Below are 19,504 nucleotides of genomic sequence, written 5' to 3'. Positions count from 1 at the left end.
ACCCGCGCCACGCCGGCGCCCAGCCATGCCTATGCGGCCTCCGCCGGGTCGGGCTACCGCGAGCCCCTGCGCCCGTAGCCGCCCAGCGCCCGTTTGGCCCCTCTGGGCCAATGGCAAACGGGGCCCACGCCCAGAGAACGTGTTAAAAAAGGAATTAAAAAAAGAAATAAATAATAAATAATAATAATAATAATAAATGATAAATAATATAAATAAAGCTAATAATAAAAATAAATTTAATTAATTAATTAATTAACTAAATTAATTAAGTTAATTAATCTTGTTTAAATTAATCTAATTAATTAGTTAATTTAATTAAACAGTAATTAATTAGATAAACCCTAATTAACCTAAACAGAGAATGACAGGTGGGTCCCATTGGACCCACATGTCAGTTTGACTTAGTCAACCCCTGTTGACTGCTGATGTCAGCATGACATCATGCTGATGTCATAAATCCAATTTCGAATTAAATTAAATGATTAATTAAATTCCAGAAATTAGTAAATCATTAGAAAATCATATCTTTTAAACCGTAGCTCAGATGAAAATACTTTCTACATGAAAGTTGCTCAGAACGACGAGCCGAATCCGAATACGCAGTCCGTTCGTCCGCCAGACGTCCCTAGCATAGCAAACTTGCAACTTTCCCCCTCCATTTCATCTGTCCGAAAAATGCAAACTTCGGGAAAACTTTCCCGGATGTTTCCCCCCTTTGCTGATATCACCTACTACCGCGTTAGGGCACACCTAGCACCGCGTATTGTCATGTTACGCTTTGTGTTGTTTTGATTGCTCTGTTATTTATTGTGTTCCCCCTCCGTTACTTCTTTCCGGTAGACCCCGAGACTACCGGCGACCCCCAGTTCGACTACGGAGTTGACGACTCCTACTTGCCAGAGCAACCAGGCAAGCCCCCCCCTTGATCACCAGATATCGCCTATTCATCTCTATACTGCTTGCATTAGAGTAGTGTAACATGTTACTGCTTTCTGTTAATCCTATACTGATGCATAGCCTGCCCTTGCTTCTATTGTTGCTACCTTTACCTGCAATCCTACATGCTCAGTATAGGGTGCTAGTTTTCCATCAGTGGCCCTACATTCTTGTCCGTCTGCTGTGCTATTCTATCGGGTCGTGATCACTTGGGCGGTGATCACAGGTATATACTTATATACTCTATACATGACACATGTGGTAAATAAAGTCGGGTCGGCTCGTAGGAGTACCCGCAAGTGGATCTTTGTGGCGGAGCGACAGGGCAGGTTGAGACCGCCTAGGTGAGAGGTGGGCCTGGCCCTGGACGGCGTCCGCGGTTACTTCGACATAACACGCTTAACGAGTTCGTGGTATTTGATCTGAGTCTGGCCATTTGGTCTATACGCACTAACCATCTACGCGGGAGTAGTTATGGGTATCCCGGCGTCGTGGTATCAGCCGAAGCCTTCGTGACGTCAGCGACTGAGTGGCGCGCGCCGGATTGGACTGGAACGCCACTAGGCTAGGTCTGCTTCCGGCCGTGTACGCAACGTGCAGGTGTGCATAGGGCAATGGGCCCAGACCCCTGCGCGCATAGGGTTAGACCGGCGTGCTGACCTCTATGTTGTGCTTAGGTGGGGCTGCGACGTGTTGATCTTACGAGGCCGGGCATGACCCAGAAAAGTGTGTCCTGCCAAATGGGATCGAGCGTGTTGGGTTATGTGGTGCACCCCTGCAGGGAAGTTTATCTATTCGAATAGCCGTGTCCCTCGGTAAAAGGACGACCCGGAGTTGTACCTTGATCTTATGACAACTAGAACCGGATACTGAATAAAATACACCCTTCCAAGTGCCAGATACAACCCGGTGATCGCTCTCTAACAGGGCGACGAGGAGGGGATCGCCGGGTAGGATTATGCTATGCGATGCTACTTGGAGGACTTCAATCTACTCTCTTCTACATGCTGCAAGATGGAGATGGCCAGAAGCGTAGTCTTCGGCAGGATTAGCTATCCCCCTCTTATTCTGGCATTCTGCAGTTCAGTCCACTGATATACCCCTTTACACATATACCCATGCATATGTAGTGTAGCTCCTTGCTTGCGAGTACTTTGGATGAGTACTCACGGTTGCTTCTCTCCATCTTTTTCCCCTTTCCTTTCTATCTGGTTGTCGCAACCAGATGCTGGAGTCAGGAGCCAGACGCCACTGTCGACGACGACACCTACGACACTGGAGGTGCCTACTACTACGTGCAGCCCGTTGACGACGACCATGAGTAGTTAGGAGGATCCCAGGCAGGAGCCTGCGCCTCGTTCGATCTGTATCCCAGTTTGTGCTAGCCTTCTTAAGGCAAACTTGTTTAACTTATGTCTGTACTCAGATATTGTTGCTTCCGCTGACTCGTCTGTGATCGAGCACTTGTATTCGAGCCCTCGAGGCCCCTGGCTTGTATTATGATGCTTGTATGACTTATTTATGTTTTAGAGTTGTGTTGTGATATCTTCCCGTGAGTCCCTGATCTTGATCGTACACATTTGCGTGCATGATTAGTGTACGGTCAAACCGGGGGCGTCACACTCGGCCATCTTGCGTCGCCATCGGCAAGCCTTGTCCAAACAAGGGTTCCAATCAACTTCTCGACTCTTCGCTTGGTGGCTGAATAAGAATCGGCCTAATGGGACCGTGAAATATATGTTTCTATTATTTACATCTGATATAAACAATCATAGTATCTGGGGATATCTATGAAGATATTTTCTAGACACATTCTCTAGAGTTTTGAGAAAGATAATAAAAGATACTAGTTTCAAATGCATAAAATACACAATAGTACATCTACTGATAGACATCAATCATGAAGAAGATTATTTTATTATTATTATTTTGCATAGATCTAGCACATACTCATTACAACCAAAAGTGTTCTCACTAACCGTTCAACAAATGAACATAAATGTTCTTTCCAAATGCACATTTAATATAACATGAAGTATATTTGAAAATATAGATGTCAAAAACTAGCAAATTAATAAGATATTATGCTTAAAACAATAATTCATAAATAAATAAAAATGTTTTGTATAAATTTAAGTATGCCCCTGAACTTGATGAAGCCAGGTGGCGACCTCTTCTCCCTGAGTTAGACCTGGATCTTGACGGTGCTGAAAAAATACATGGTCATCCGGTAAGTTCATATTTAGAGACATAAGGGAGTGTGCGATCTCCAGTATCTTACCAGAGGGAGAGGAAGAGCCGTCTAGCGGAGGGATTTGATAACTCCCGAACATTACCAAGCCAGGCGAGGGGGCAAGCTCGGCGGAAAGTGGATCTGGTTGACGCGCGGCGGTACCTTCCTGGTGGACTTGGATCTGGCCGAGCAGTTGTGTTACCAGGCACGGGGAAGCCAGGCAGGGGGGCGACCGTCGATGCTGGTTCCTCTTGAACCTCGGCGGCGGCCGGATCCGGTAGACGCGCGGTGCGACCGCCACCACCACTGCCAGCGCCAGTTGATGGACTTGGGGTCTGTCTGGCCTATTTCCCTCGGCCGGATGAGGGGACCTCCCTACTCCTCTTCCTCTTCCCGGTCGTCCTCATCGGCGGCTGCTGCGGCGGAGATGGCGGAGGGGTGGAAGGGAGTGGTGGTCGGGCGACGGAGGGGTGGGACGGAGTGGTGGTTGGGCGGCGGAGGGGTGGGATTGAGTGGTGGTCGGGCGGCAGAGGAAGGGAGAGACTGAGAATTAGGGTTGTGTCTCGTGTTATATATGAAAAGAAGCTTTAACATGCCTGACAGCCAGCGAGATCGTCCATTCATCCAGGCTCCTCTTGGGCCCAGCTAGGCCAGCCCATTTCGATGATTTTGTTTTTTCTGTTTCTAGAAACAGGGAAAAGGTGCGGGAGCTGGGGTTCCTTCGTTGCGAGGGCTACGCCCGTACCACCAGGTCGTCGTTTTTTTTACAATTCGTGAACTTTTTTTCTCAATTGATGAACTTTTTATAAAATTACATGATTTATTTTCAAATTTGATGAACATTTTCCAAATTATATGAACATTTTCCAAATTATATGAACATTTTTCAAATTAGATGATTTAAAACAAATCGATGACCTTTTCTCAAAAACGGTTAACTTTTTTTCAAAAAACCGATGATTTTTTTATTTTGATGATAAACATTTTTCAAATTCAATGAACTTTTTTTCGTAGTCGCTGAACTTTTTTTCAAACTTGATGTTTTTTTCCGAATCCGATGGTTTTCTCTCAAATTCGTTGAACTTTTAAATTTTTCTTAAAATTTGATGAGCTTTTTTGAAAATCCATGAAGTTGTTTTTGAATTTATGTTTCTTTTCAAATAATTTATATTGGGTATATGTAACATTTTAATAAACGAAAAGGTTAACTACCACTGCTTTCTTTCAGTAGACAACAAGGTTATTTTGGTCTAGTGGTTAGTGCGGTGGGCTCGCAACAATGTGATCCCAAAATCAAGCTAGCATGACTTTCACCCGAACCTACTCCGGGCCAAAATCAAGCACGAACCAGCATGTGTTTCCCCCGAAGCAGCGCCGTGCCGCCCCTTCCTTCTTCCCGCCGCCCGAAGCCGCGTCGCCGCTTCTTCTACCCACCGCCCGAAGCCGCACCACCCCTTTCTTTTCCCCGCCAGCCGAAGCTGCGCCGTGCCGCTCTCTTCCCCCGACGCGTGTGGGCAACGAATACGTCCGTGTACGCGAAATGTGACCGTATTTGCACGTCTGTGCAAGTTTGATGACTGCAAGCACATATTTTACAAGGTATGCACCAAAATGACCATCAGGTGCAAATTCTATGACTGCTAGTGTATTTACCTCGACTCTAAAGGACAAACATGAATATACCAAATATGTTTCTAAGCAAGAGGAAAGGACATGAACAAACCAAAGATGATTTCTAAGGAGGAGCAGAAGACCTCAGTAGGATTACTCTTATAAACCGGTGATTGTGTAGGCAGATAATAGCTTTCATGATTATTGAGATAATTCATAATGTGCTCTCAGCCTTCATGTAAGCACACATGTCTACGGCAACCGAGTAAAATGCTCGAAACCACCGTATTTATGGCTAAAGTACTAAAAAACTATCGTTTTTGCTAAAAATTACAAAAAACACCAACTCTATGGCAAGTGAGTAATAAATCGCATTAACTCGAAACTGAACCGCCTTTAACAGCAAAACTGATGAGTGAGACCCGTCTGCCCGGCTGATTTGGCATGTCCACGTGGACAATACAGTGAGGTGGAAGATGGCCCCACTAGTCAGCCTCTCATCCCTTTTCAATTTTTTCCCTACTTCCGCGGTCAACGCCATGCCCACGGCCGCCGTCTCCGGTCTGCGGCGCGCGGCCGATCTGCCGCACGTGTGGCCGCGCCGCCCCCACTGCAGCTCCCTCGACGCCGCCTCCCCTCCACGCACCGACCCGGCCTGACTTCCCCTGCGCGGCCGTGCCACAAGCGCCACAAACCCGCGTCGCCCATGCATCTACCTTCGACGCCGCCGGTCGTCCACGCCCCGGCCCAGCTTCCGCCGCTGCCGCCGTAGCCGAGGTGACACCTGCGGGGAACCTCCTGCGCGTGCTCGTGTCGTAGCGGAGCAGCAGCTAGCCGGCCACGAGGCTCCTCGGCTGCGCGTGCTCATTGTTGAGTATAATGTTTATTAAAAAAGTCGAGATAGACTAGGATTTGTTCTAGCTTGTCTTGTACTCCAAGTAGATGATTGCCTCGAAGCCTAGCCAGTATCTTTCTTTACGCAGGACTTGAATGCGACTGCCCTTCTTCTTCAGCTGAGCTGAGCTCGCTTGTTTTCCTCCGCCTTTTGCTGCTGCACTGCATGGTACCGGTGCAACGCATGTGCATGTCAGTTCAGTGCAGGTCAAGTGTCATCCTCAGTCGCCCGACGATCTGCTTGCTCACTTGCGTGTTGGAGCTGAGCAAGCGCCCGAGGCCGCGGCGGCTCCACCCCGACTTGGTTTCGTCGCCCCAGCCCACGCCGCCCAGGACGCGGCCGCGGAAGCAGGACGCGGAGAAGGGGCCACGGCGGGCGGCGGCGGAGAAGCGGCCGACGCTGAGCAAGAGGGCCAGGTGCGGGCAGCAGCGCGTCAGGAGTCGAGCCGCCCGCGCCGGACTTCAGCCTTGCAGGTGCTACCGCTGCTCTCTCTCTCTGGTGTATGCGCTCGGCGGGTGCGTCAGTTTGAAATTCTCCGCTGTGGTGGGCTGCTGCAATTCAGGGCCTAGGCCCAATGGGCTTGCCCGTGGGCCAGGCTTGGGCCTGAGTTTCGAGCCCACCAGCAGGGCCTAGACGGGCTTGGGCTTGGCATATTTCCATTTTAAGGAAGAAGCCCGGCCCATGGCCCTAAGCCCTAAGGGCTTTTCAGGGCTTTTTACCAGATGGGCCGGGCTTGGGCTTGAAAAGTAGGCCCGATGGTAGGGCCTGGGAGGGCTTGGGCCTCAGTTTTCTGCCATGGGCTTTTTAAGGCCCGGCCCAAGCCCGGCCCGGCCCATGGCTAGGTATAGCGGGGCTGGTGGTGGTGGGAGGAAATAAAACCGGAGTACTAGGCTACCAACTGCTCCATTAGAATAGAGATAGTGAGATTGTAGATTAAGGATCACACGGTTGCCAATTAAGGATCACACGACATTGTAGATGGTTGTAAATGAAGAAGAAAGGCTCTGGTGGGATACATTACATTGGTAGATGATATACAGGTGCAGATAAATAAAAGGGGCCCATACTATTGGTGATTTGCTTGTTGTGTTTATGCCTTGTCATTGATTTCTTCATTGGAGGAGTCTTCGTAGATGCTCCCGGGTTTGAATGGTAAAATCTTTTAAAATCAAAGAAAAAAATCAAAGAAAACCTGATTTTTTTTTGGGTGCAAGATGGACGAATGCGTGACGCCCATGTAAAATTTGGTGAAGTTTGGACACATTCGAGGAGCTCGTAGAAAAAAGACAAATTTCGGACCTGTGAGAAAGTTTGAAAAAATGCACTGTTCATAGCCGATTTTGGCTTTTTTGGCGCGAACTCCTTGATTGTCATTTGCCCATAAATAGTTTTGGATTTTTTTTCGAATTTTTGCAATCTATTTTAGTGTTACTGTTCATTCATGTAGACGAGTCCAGTCTTCAAATTGAATTATCTACAGCACCCATCCTTTCTTTCTCTTCCTTCGGGAAATATCCCATCGTCCGGTCCCACCAGTCATCCTTTTTTGCCTCCATCTCCTCCGGCGATGGCCGCCGGTCTCCTGCTCGGCAACGCCGCCGCGGCCCCGCATCGCCGTCTGCCCGCCGCGACTGCACCTCTGCGGCCGTGGCCGCGCGCGGCCAGGTTCGCCGCTTCAGCCTCCGACGGCGGCGGGGGCGGGTGGGAGGAGCCGTCGGAGGGAGAGGTAGGCGGATACGGCGCGGAGAGGACCGCCGAGGAGCTGCAGAGACACGCCTCCGTCGCCGACGAGTCCTAGGACCGAGAAGCACGAGCTCCAGGAGGTCCGAATCCCCCTCCCCCGCACACCCTGAACTTCATACTACTACCGCAGCGTTGTTGATAGCCGATTGCTTAGTAGTACTGCACATTCATATTCATATCATGTACACACACAGCCACACTGACACAGTGACATTACAGAACCAAATTAGGACGGAGAGAGGGGGTGCCTACATTGCTCCCCAATTGCCTACTTGCAGAAGGTGGAGAAGGAGACTGATCATAGTTAGGGGCAAGCCAAATAAAGGAGGGCGACGGCGGAGCAGATGTTCGATTTGGGAAAGCGATGTATGGCCTCCCAGTTGATGCTAGAATTTTCAGGACTCTGGAATCTCCTCAGCACCATCAGTCTCACCCGTTCTTGTTCTTTGAATTCAAACAGATGTGTCACATTAGTAGGACTGGGCGAAACTCGCTGGTCACTCCAAAGTCCAAACCGCATCAATACATTGAGAGGGAAAGGCTTGAGATATGTACCTAACTTCTGCATTTCCACAGTTTGGTCCACAGCCATGGGAGGAGACCAGACTAGGAGAGAAGACAAGTCTTGATCTGGTCAGTCCATACTGCAATGAGTACAGGTGAGGAGACTAAACTTGTCTCCTAGACTTGAGATAAGGACATGAAGGGAGACCGGACTAGGAGAGAAGACAAGTCTTGATCTGCAATACGATGGGAGGTCATGCGATGCTTCAGATGAGTACCTAGCTTCTGTATTCCCCAGCTAGCTTAATTTAGCTTGACAGTTTGGTCCACAGACATTCCCATGGGAGCTCATGCAATGCTTGGATTGCTCACAACGCTTGCCCTTTGGTGCCTTGTGATCACCAACATTACCAGGGGCACAGCTGCATGCATCGCCATTGAGAGGGGTGCACTGGCTGCATTCAACGTCAGCATCACTGATCCTGGTGGGAGGTTACGCTCATGGCAAGGAGAAAACTGCTGCAGCTGGGGCGGTGTGAGCTGCAGCAAGAAGACCGGCCATGTCGTCAAGCTGGACCTTGGTGGTTACTCCCTCAAAGGTGAGATCAGTCGATCCTTGGCCGGTTTGACCAGATTGGTCCACCTCAACTTGAGCCATGGGGATTTTGGTGCCGTGCCCATCCCAGAATTCATAGGCTCTTTCAGGATGTTGAGGTCTCTTGATCTGTCACACGCCGGTTTTGGCGGAACGGCTCCTCCTCAACTTGGTAATTTGTCAAGACTCATCTATCTTGATCTGGGTTCATTTGGAGGTCCTGGGATCATTGTGGATAATTTTCATTGGGTTTCCAAGCTGAATTCCCTGAGGTATCTGGACCTCAGTTGGTCCTATCTTGCTGCTTCCGTGGATTGGCTGCAAGCAGTGAACATGCTCCCGTCACTCCAAGTGCTTCGCCTGAATGATGCTAGTCTTCCTGCCACCGACCTCACTTCTCTTTCTTCGGTCAACTTCACTTCCCTTAAGATACTTAATCTGACAAGTAACGATCTGAATTCCTCCATGCCGAATTGGATTGGCAAGCTATCCGCCCTCTCAAAGTTGGACATGACTAGCTGTGGGCTTTCAGGCATGATTCCTATTGAGCTTGGCAGACTGACTTCACTTCAGTTCTTAGGGTTAGGGGACAACAAGTTGACTGGAGCAATACCAACATCAGCTAGTAGGTTGTGCAACTTGGTTCAAATCAAATTGTCCGGAAACATCTTGTCAGGAGATATTGCAAAAGCGGCCAAGAGCCTATTTCCCTGTATGAAGCGCTTGCAGGTCCTTGAACTTTCTGATAACAAGTTAACCGGACACCTATATGGTTGGCTTGAGGTCATGTCAGGTTTAAGAATCCTTGATCTCAGTGCGAACTCACTGTCTGGAGTTGTGCCACATGGTATTGGTAACCTATCAAGCTTGACATACTTGGACATTTCCTTTAATAGATTTAAAGGCACACTATCGGAACTCCACCTTGCCAATTTATCAAGATTGGATACTTTAAATCTAGCATCAAATTCGTTCGAGATTGTCATCAAACAAAGCTGGTTGCCACCTTTTCAGCTCATAAATCTTGGACTGCATGATTGCCTTATAGGACCAGAGTTTCCTTCTTGGTTGCAATCACAAACTAAAATCGAGATGATTGATCTTGGCAGTGCAGGCATCAGGGCTCCGTTACCTGACTGGGTCTGGAACTTCTCTTTGTCAATGACTAGCTTAAATGTCGCAACAAACAACATAACTGGCAAGTTGCCTGCAAGCCTGGAGCAATTGACAATGCTGACAACTCTAAGCATGAGGAATAATAAGCTTCAGGGGAACATTCCAGATTTGCCGCTTAGCATCCGAGTGTTGGATCTATCCAACAACAACTTATCGGGATCATTGCCACAGAGCTTTGTTGTTAAAGAATTGCATTACCTATCTCTATCAAAAAATTCCATTACTAGAGTAATCCCAACAGATTTATGCAACATGATATCCCTGGAACTGATTGACCTATCTGATAACAACCTTTTTGGAGAGCTTCCCGATTGTTGGCGTAAGAACTCGGAACTGTATGTCATAGACTTTTCAAGCAATAACTTGTGGGGAGAAATACCATCTACGATGGGTTCTCTAAATTCCCTTATGTCACTGCATCTTAGCAACAACAGCTTGTCTGGAATATTGCCCACTTCATTGCAGTCATGTCAAATGTTGGTGTTCCTTGATCTTGTAGGAAATAATTTGTCAGGAAACATACCAAGATGGATAGGCAGTCTAAAATCTCTGATATTTCTTAGTTTAGGGTTCAACCAGTTTTCTGGTGAAATACCTGAAGAATTGTCCCAACTTCCTGTTCTGCAGTTATTGGATCTTTCTAACAACAAACTCTCTGGCCCTGTACCACATTTCCTAGGAAATTTAACATCCTTACACCTGGTCCCTCAATACCAAGACTTGACAAGGCCTTTCCTTCAGTACAAGATTTATGGTGTTGGGGGTGCTTACTTTTCTGTGTATACAGATGCCGTGGTGGTAACGTGGAAAGGTCAGATGCTTATTTTTCAGATAACATTATTTCTGGTGGCGGGAGTTGACCTGTCAGCAAACCAGCTAACTGGTGAGATTCCAAGTGGAATAGGATTTCTATCTCATATACGTTTTTTGAATCTGTCAAGGAACCACATTGGAGGAAGTATCCCTGGTGAACTTGGGAATTTGGTGGATTTAGAGTCACTCGATCTCTCATGGAATGATCTATCAGGTCCAATTCCTCACAGCTTGGCGTCACTAGACAGTTTGTCCACCCTGAATTTGTCCTACAATGATCTCTCAGGAAAGATACCGTCGAGTAATCAGTTCGCAACTTTTGGTAATTACTCTTTCTGGGGAAATGAAAATCTCTGCGGGCCTCCACTTTCCAGAGTCTGTGTACCCGAGAGTAACAGATACCGGCACCTTAAACTTCAACTCAGATTTGACACGCTGACATGTCTATTTACTCTGCTCGGGTTTGCATTCGGAATCTCCACTGTATTCACCACCTGCATATGCAGCGCGGTCGCGAGGAAGGCTTATTTTCAGTTCACCGACAGGGTACTCAGCAAGCTGTGCACTGCTATTAAGATGAAGGTTAGCATCAACAGGATGATGCCAGCAGGAAGAGACCCCTCCTTGGCGATCCGGAGTCAGGACTCTGTCACCTGCTACGAGCTGGAACAACCTTCCACTGCTAGTATGTAAAGCGCCTTGTAATATGAATGGATTATTTGAAGTAGCCATATGTTATTTCCTCGGAATAATTAGCTGAATTCTCTTGCCCTGCTTGATATTACCAGATAATCCACTTGTGCCTCTTTTTATAATTTATATGCATGAAGCATGCATACTTTTTCATGTGGGTGACTATGTTTATTAGCACTCTGTGCATTTTTCTTATTCCTGTCAAAGATGCAAGTTTACAAAATTCTTGTATTTTCTAAAAAAACAAGGCCCTCTGTTTTGTACTTGTATGTTTATCATATTCTTGTGTCTGTCCTTTCCTGCACTTTCCCTGCAGCAGATCAAGCAAGTCATTTGTTCTCTCTTCGTTGTTAGCCATAACAGCAGGGACTGAGGAGGCACAAGATAGAGATACCTAACACAAACATAGAAATTAATGATGGCATTGTCTACCTGCTGAAAGTTGAAGGCAACTGAATGGCCTGCTTGGGTAACTAATTTTCACATCCAAACACCAAAGGGTAAGAGTAGTCTTATACTGTATTGCCGGATTAGTTCCTAGTTCTTATACTCTGCCTAAACAAAGCTTGATTACAGGTGCCCATAAACAGATAGATCGAGATACTTCCTTCCACGTTTGAAAACATATTGAAATAGTAGGAGTAACAAAAAAATTAAGAGGGGCACTTCCTACATGTAAAAGTTGTCAGCGGGGTTTGTCTCTGCAAGTAAGGTTGTACAGGCAATTGTTTGCCGGTGGTCATGTCAGGCCACCGGATTCCTCAAAAGGGCCAATGGCCTTCTGGGCTTCTGCGCCACCCACAACGATCCGTCCATTGAAAGGGAAGGAGGCACGGGAGGAGTGCCACGAAAGGAGAGGGGAGGCGGCCGGAGAGGACACCGGCAGGGATCTCCCGGAGGTAGCGCGTTAGCGACCTAGCGCACACTCCGTCGATCGCCTGATCCTGTGTTTGGGCCTGCTCAGTTAGAGTTTCTTCCCAACCGGGTTTGGGAGAACCTTTCCTAAACCCTTCTTTTTTCATTTTCTCCTTCTTTGTTTTTTCTTCCCTTTTTCTTTTTCTTTTCTTTCTGTTTTTCGAATCATGGACATTTTCTAAATTCGTGAACAGTTTTTGAAATCATACATTTTTTCAGAATTCATGAACATTTTTTAAAATTCATAAATATTTCAAAAAATCATGAACATTTTTTTAATTCATGAACTTTTTTACAAATTCATGAACATTTTTTAAAATTGTGAATATATTTGAAACTTGTAGACATTTTTTGAATCGGGGAACATGTTTTAAAATTTGGGAACAATTTTAGAAAGCCATGAACATTTTTTTATTTTGGATGAACATATATTTTAAATGGATGAACAGTTTTTTAGTCTGCGAACATATCTTTAACCGATGATATTTTTTTAAACAGTCTGGGAGCAAATTTGAAATTCATGAACATTTTTTTCCTTTTGTGAACATGTTTTAGAAATTTATGAACATTATTTGAATTCACAAAATTATTTTCAAATTCATGTCCTTTTTTGAATACGCGAACATTTTTCAAAATCATACACATATTTTAAATTCACAAACATGTTATGATTTCTTGAACAATTTGAAAAATTGAATTTTTTGAAATGCCAAATTAATTTAAATAAAAAATACAATTAAAAAGAAAAAGCAAAAGGCCAAGAAAAAGAAATGAAAAGGCAGGTCGTGCCCGGTAGGTCGGCACACACATGGATCAGCCAAAAAGGCGCAGGGGAGCGGGGTCGCACCCCGTGTTTTGTTTTCGCGGTGGGCTGTGCGCCAAATAGGTGGTCCCATACAAAGTCACTAATTGATGAGTACTCCTTCCAAAGGTCGCTCCGTCGTCCTAGATTGCAACAAGTGATGCAATTGTCGCAATCTGGGAGTTTTGCCTTCTTTTGTAGATCCATTTATTCAAAACGTTTAATCTTTTTAACTATGTGTCTAAATCTCGAACCGTTTTCACTGTTGGATTACTCGCGTCGAGATCTTCAAAACTAGATTCCAAGTTGATATGTTTTGACGAACCTTTTTTTTTCTCGAAAAATAATGGACGAAGCCTCTCACGGAAGAAAAAAACAATTTTTTTCGTTACTGAGAGGCAACACGTTTTTTCCTTTTTCGAGACGCACTAGCGTACCTCTCGCGGAAGCAAAACCGTGCCTCTCACCGGATGAAGAAAAATGAAAACATGCTTTTTTTGTTTCCGAGAGGCACGACCGTGTCCTCTCACGGAAGCAAATCCGTGCCCCTCACGGAAGGAAAAAACAGGTTTTTATGCTTGCGAGAGGCACGGCCGTGCCTCTCACCAAGGAAAAGGAAAGAAAACACTTTGTTTTGTTCCTCTCGCTAAAGCAAATCCCCGTCTCTCGCCGATGGAAAAAAAATATTTTTTCACGCAATTTTTTTTTATTTGTGTTGTCCACAAGCTAAGGAAGACCGATGGAAAACTAAAAAGGTGAAATGTTTTCTGAAAAAAATCATCTAAAAAGCCAAAAACACATGAGAAAAACTAACAAAATAAAATCCGAAGGCAGCACCAAGAGCACGACACATGGCGGCTGCTAAGAGCGGGCCATGCTTTCAGCCCACCCCAAGTGACCCTGGAGAGGCTGTGAACGAGAGCGCTCCTGGTCCCCTGTTGATTGGCTTGGTTGTTGGTTGCTCCCGCTTATGGGCTGACCAGGTTTGCAATGAAACCCAAATACGAGGGGAACTTGAGGCCCCGTTTGCATCTAGAAAATACTAGTAGAATAAGACCCTCACATCTATCTACTGCCTCCGTTCCTAAATATAAGTCTTTTTAGCCATTTCAAATAGAATACAATATACGGATGTATGTAGACATATTTTAGAGTGTAGATTCACTCATTTTGCTCCGTATGTAGTCACTTGGTGAAATCTCTAGAAAGACTTATATTTGGGAACGGAGGGAGTATTACCTAATGCATCTCGGTTGTCTAAAAAAATGCATCTGGGAAAATACTAGTAGAACAAGACCCTCACATCTATCTATTATCTAATTGCTCTAAAAAATTCTATTACCTAATAATCGGGTCCATCCACCTACCCTAAACTATTCATAAAGTTAAAGTAAATTACTCACCATGCCATCGTAGGTGAAAAAACTCTTCGTTAATTTTTTCTCTTATTTTTCGCCTATCATTGAAACTAGTCCTAAAGTTGAAGTAAATTACCCACCCGGCCACCCGTAAGTGAAAAACCCTCTTCGTTTTTTTCTTCTTCTGAATTTATTGTTTGTCAACGAAACTACTCCTAAAGTTGAAGTAAATTACTCATCCAGCCACATGTAAAGTAAAAAAACGAGCTTTCCACCGAATTATTCGTATATCATAGAGCCTTTTAGTTTTTCATCCATAGTGAAATTGACCTTTTCTTTTCCTTCTCATACACGCATAAGAGGATTTACTCAAAAAAATACACGCATTAAGGATCAAATCCAACATCGATCCATTGTTAGCATGTTAGAATGCACGTGTCTTACATTCACATGAGCGTTGGTTGATGCACAAATATTCAAATATGGTATATACATGGACAACAAATATTTGGAACTTGATTTGAAGACCACGATTTTATTATACGTTGCAATGCATGGACCCTTTTGCTGGTAATACTGATTTACATTCCAGGTAAAGATGATCACTTAGGCTTGAAAAGTGATGCGATCATGAACGACGCAATCATGCAAGCAGCACGCTGGTAAACATAAACTCTCAAGGACTAGAATGAAAAAGATCGGGCAACCCAAGTAGAACAAAACAATGAGCGGTGCCAATTACAGAATGAGAAAACATAAATCAAGGGCAAACCACTTGTTCATACCTATACTCTAGATTTTTTTTTCGATTACAACTAAACTAGACAATCCTACTCTAGAAACCTCTTTTATTTGGTATTTATTGCAAGTGTGCATCATAAAACCTCTACCACAGTATTCAAAGATACTACAAATAGGAACCAACGTGTATGAACATACTAGATGTGATCTAGTTAACAGAAATCTCTCTAACAACTTTTGAGAAAAAGATAAATGTTATTCTCATTGCAAATGCGGTTCCACTTATACACTTCATATTTTTAATGATGGACATCTGAACTGTATAACAATACACTTTGAGTTTTATATTAGTTTTGGTTATTGTTGTTAGATCTAATAGAAGAGTACTAATTAAACTTGTACTCCGTACCTAGATAAATCTGAGTCGATTAATTCGGAGCGGAGGTTGTATGATAACATTTATATCATCAAATAATATTTAGCTAATATCTCATGATATAATGATTTTTAAAAGTAAAATAGATTAGTATAAATATATTTTGTCTTAAGCTTGTTCATCATCTCACATTGCCACAAGATCAATGTAAGAACCAATAGTTTCCTCTGGGTGAAATTCCAGAAATTCCATATAACAGCCACATCCAGAAAAGTACGCCCAAGAATCCCTCTCCTGCTTGCTGCCGAAGTAGTCCTCACGTGGCATACTCTGCACCTCGTTGTTTAGCAGCGAACCCTATTTGACGCCCGTCTGCATCAAACTGCTGAAGCGCAAGCGGGCCGGCCGGCCCAGTTCGCGGCAGAGCGTGCTGCCTGTTCGCTGTTTTATTTTTTCATCGTTTTCTTCTGTTGCCTTTTTGTTTTGTTTTATTTATTATCTCTTCGGTTTTACCTTTTTTGTTCTTTTATGTTCTTTTTGTTTTTCTATTTCTAGTTTTCTCTTCCTCTTTCTCTTTTACATTAAGGAAATGTTTCATCCTGCATTTTTTCATTAATACTTTAATACGATGAACAGTGTGTTTCTTCTGTTTATTTTTAATTCTCTTCCTTTCTTGTGTATTATACAAGAGTTCATAGCATATTACAAAAATGTTCATCATATATTTAAGAAAATTTTCACCGTATATTAAGAAAATGTTCGTTGTCTACTTAAAAATTGTTCAACATATATCAGAAAAATGTTCAATGTGTATTTTCAAATTGTTCAGGTTATATCACAAAAATTTTAAATATGTATTTTCAAATTGTTCAGCATATATCACAAAAAGGTTCAATGGGTATTTGAGAAATGTTCATCGTTTATTACGAAAATGTTCAACATATATCAAAAAATGTTCAATGGTCGTTTTTTATTTTTTGATCAGTCACTACATATAGTTCTTCAGTAATCACGCAGCCTATTGATTGCAATCACGCAGCAGCTCAAGTGGTTTCATGGCTCAGCTTCTCGCGAGGAGCTGCGCGCGTTCGGAGGCTGTGGTCAGCATCTCCAACACTGCATGGGCTGCTCTATTTTTTTATTTGTATTTTTTGAGCTTTGCATGGGCTAGAGCTGCTGGCTGGTTCCTAATCGAATCGGTATGCAACTTAGCGGTGGCAATCCCTATGTAATTTTGGGCTTCGTGGAGCTGGATTTCGCCCGCTCCACCGATTGCGCTACGTGAGTCCTCCGCTTCGTGGAGTTGGCTCCTCGGAGCGGAGGCATTCGGCCCAGCTCCTCGCGCGGAGCTGGCGGAGTGCGGAACTGGAGAGTTTCCGAACCGCTCCTTAGCACTGGCTCGCTGTAACGCCAACAAACTGGCCGGCCCATTCAATCGCGCCCTGCGCGAATGCTCATCTTCTTGACGCACGCTAGCGTCAGCTAGGGTCTCCCCGCATTAGCGATGTAACGCACACTCCGTCGAGAGACCAGTCCTGTGTTTGGGCCGGCTCATTTAGAGTTTCTTCCCCACTGGTTTAGGTAGAACCTTTCCTAAACCGGTTTTGTTTCATTTTCTTCTTCTTTGTTTTTTCTTCCCATTTTTCCTTTCTTTTTTATTTTTTCTTTTTCTTTTCTGTTTCTTTTCTGTTTTCCGAATCATGGACGAATTCATGAACAATTTTTTAATTCGTGAACATTTTTACAAATTTGTAATTTTTTTAAAATTATGATTTTTTAGCTTGTGAACATTTTTTCAATCGGCGAACATGTTTTGAAATCTGGGGACAACTTTATAAATTCATGAACATGTTTTTATTTTGGACGAATTTTTTTTGAAATGGATGAACATTTTTTTAGTCAGCAAACATTTTTTGAGCCGGTGACATTTTTAAACAGTCTGGGAGCAATTTTGGAATTCATGAACATTATTGGGTTTTTGTGAACATGTTTTACAAATTTATGAACATTATTTGAGTTCACGAAATTATTTTCAAATTCGTGTACGTTTTTGATTACGCGAACATTTTTTAAAATCATACACATTTTTTGAATTCACAAACATGTTATGATTTCTGAACATTTTTTTAAAATTTTGGAACTTTTCATAAATCCTGAATTAATTTAAATAAAAAATACACACAAGTCGGAACGTCGGACGAAGACAAACTCCAATCCATCTACAAAATGCACACAAGTCGGCATGAGTTTCACCCGAACCTACTCCGGGCCAAAATTAAGCACGAACCAACATGAGTTTCGCCCCAGCATACCTCGCCCGAAGCAGCGCCGCGCCGCCCGAAGCGCCGCTACCACTTTCTTCTTCCCGCCGCCCGAAGCCGCGCTGCCCCTTTCTTTTCCCCGCCCCGAAGCAGCGCCGCACCGCCCTCTTCCCCCGACGCACGTGGGCAACGAATACGTCCGTGTACGCTAAATGTGACCGTATTTGCACGTCCATGCAAGTTTGATGACTACAATCACATATTTTACAAGTTTATACACAAACTGACCGTCGGGTGTATTTACCTCAACTCTAAAGAACAGACATGAATAAACCAAATATGCTTCTAAGCAGGAGCAAAGGACATGAACACCCCAAAGATGCTTTCTAAGCAGGAGCAAAAGACCTCACTAGGATTACTCTTACAAACTAGTGATTGCATATTCACAAATACAATGCAGACATCAATTACAATGAACAACCAGAATAAACAGATAATAGCTTTCATGATCATTGAGATAATTCATAACGTGCTCTCAGCAGCAAAGAGAACACATCTGCACAGAACCTAGGTAAGGTAGACCAAGGCAATATGTTTGTAGTCAGCAATTCAATACGATGACTCTGGATAGAACAGTATCATGCCAAAGGGAATATAAACAAATCATGTCACGCACAACGATCCGTCTATTGAAAGGGAAGGTGGCACGGGAGGATTGCCACCAAAGGAGAGGGGAGGCGGCCAGCGAGAGAACACCGGCAGGGATCTCCGGGAGGGACGCTGCTGTTTGGACTGTGTGTTTTGGGAGAACCTTTCCTAAAGCGTTTTTTTTTCTTCTTCTTTGTTTCTTCTTCCCCTTTTTCCTTTCTTTGTTCTTTGTTACTCCGTCCGTCCGGAAAAAACTTGTCCCAAGTGTGTCGGACGGAGGGAGTATTTATTTTATTTTTCCGAATCATGGACATGTTTTGAAATTTTTTAACAGTTTTCGAAATCATACATTTTTTGAATTCCTGAACATTTTAGAAAATGTCCGAGCATTTTTTAAAAATTCTATAAAAAAATTGAATTCGTGAGATTTCTTACAAGTCCGTGAACATTTTTTGAATCGACCAACATGTTTTGAAATTTGGAAACAACTTTAGAAATTCACAAACATTTTTTTATTTTGGACGAACTTTTTTTTAAATGGATGAACATTTTTTGTATTGTGAACATATTTTTAGTCAGCGAACATTTTTGAATCGATGATATTTTTTAAACAGTCTGGGAGCAATTTTGAAAGTCACAGACATTTTTTGCTTCTTATGAACATGTTATAGAAATTTATGAACGTTATTTGAATTCACAAAATTATTTCCAAATTCATGTACTTCGTTGAATACGTGAATATTTTTCAAAAGCATACAGATTTTTTGAATTCACAAACATGTTATGATTAAAAAAATTGGAACTTTTCCGAAATACCGAATTAATTTAAATAAAATAAAATAGAAAAGGAAAAGTAAAAAGCCAAAAAAAATGAAACAGCAGGTCGTGTCCGGCCCGCACATGGGTCAGCCAAAAAGACGCGGGGTAGCAGGGGGTGCGTGCCCCGCGTTTTCGCGGCGCGTTGTGCGCCAAATAGGAGGTCCTTCCAAAGGTCACTCCGCCCTCTCAGACAAGTAACACACTGCATGTGCGCCATTTGTCGCAATCTGAAGTTTTTTCTTCGTAGATTCGTTTATTCAAAACATTTTATCTCTTTACCGGTACATCCAAATCTCGAACCGTTTTTACTGTTGGAATCCTCACGTCGGGATCTTCAAAAGTAGATCTCATGTTGATAGGTTTTGATGAACTTTTTTTCAAAAAA

The 19,504-nt window shown here is 43.8% G+C and overlaps 1 protein-coding gene across 2 annotated transcripts; it reads left to right on the top strand.

The window, feature by feature from the left end:
* Positions 1-7,165: 7,165 nt before the first annotated feature.
* Positions 7,166-11,446, top strand: LOC109759330 (uncharacterized). Of its 2 annotated transcripts, XM_073496058.1 has the most exons (3): positions 7,166-7,401; positions 7,995-8,077; positions 8,337-11,446. In XM_073496058.1, the coding sequence occupies exons 1-3, from the start codon at positions 7,243-7,245 to the stop codon at positions 11,197-11,199; spliced, it is 3,105 nt and encodes a 1,034-aa protein (XP_073352159.1). In that variant the 5' UTR covers positions 7,166-7,242; the 3' UTR covers positions 11,200-11,446. The 2 variants fall into 2 exon arrangements, with proteins under 2 accessions (XP_073352159.1, XP_040242335.1); XM_040386401.3 differs by lacking the exon at positions 7,166-7,401 and adding an exon at positions 7,638-7,784 and having other exon boundaries at positions 7,879-11,446.
* The last annotated feature ends 8,058 nt before the right edge of the window (positions 11,447-19,504 follow it).

The sequence above is a fragment of the Aegilops tauschii genome, chromosome 4, assembly GCF_002575655.3.
Source record: "Aegilops tauschii subsp. strangulata cultivar AL8/78 chromosome 4, Aet v6.0, whole genome shotgun sequence".
In the NCBI taxonomy this organism is placed as follows: domain Eukaryota; kingdom Viridiplantae; phylum Streptophyta; class Magnoliopsida; order Poales; family Poaceae; genus Aegilops; species Aegilops tauschii.
Note: the sequence above shows the minus strand (reverse complement) of the source record. Positions and strands in the feature narration are given on the sequence as shown.

What these genes read in the sequence shown, in the direction of transcription:
- LOC109759330 (XM_073496058.1), top strand. Translation starts at nt 7,243, where the DNA reads ATGGCCGCCGGTCTCCTGCTCGGCAACGCCGCCGCGGCCCCGCATCGC. An exon ending in AGGAGCCGTCGGAGGGAGAG is followed by an intron (nt 7,402 to 7,994) that starts GTAGGCGGATAC and finishes GCATTTCCACAG; the next exon opens with TTTGGTCCACAGCCATGGGA. An exon ending in CCATACTGCAATGAGTACAG is followed by an intron (nt 8,078 to 8,336) that starts GTGAGGAGACTA and finishes CAACATTACCAG; the next exon opens with GGGCACAGCTGCATGCATCG.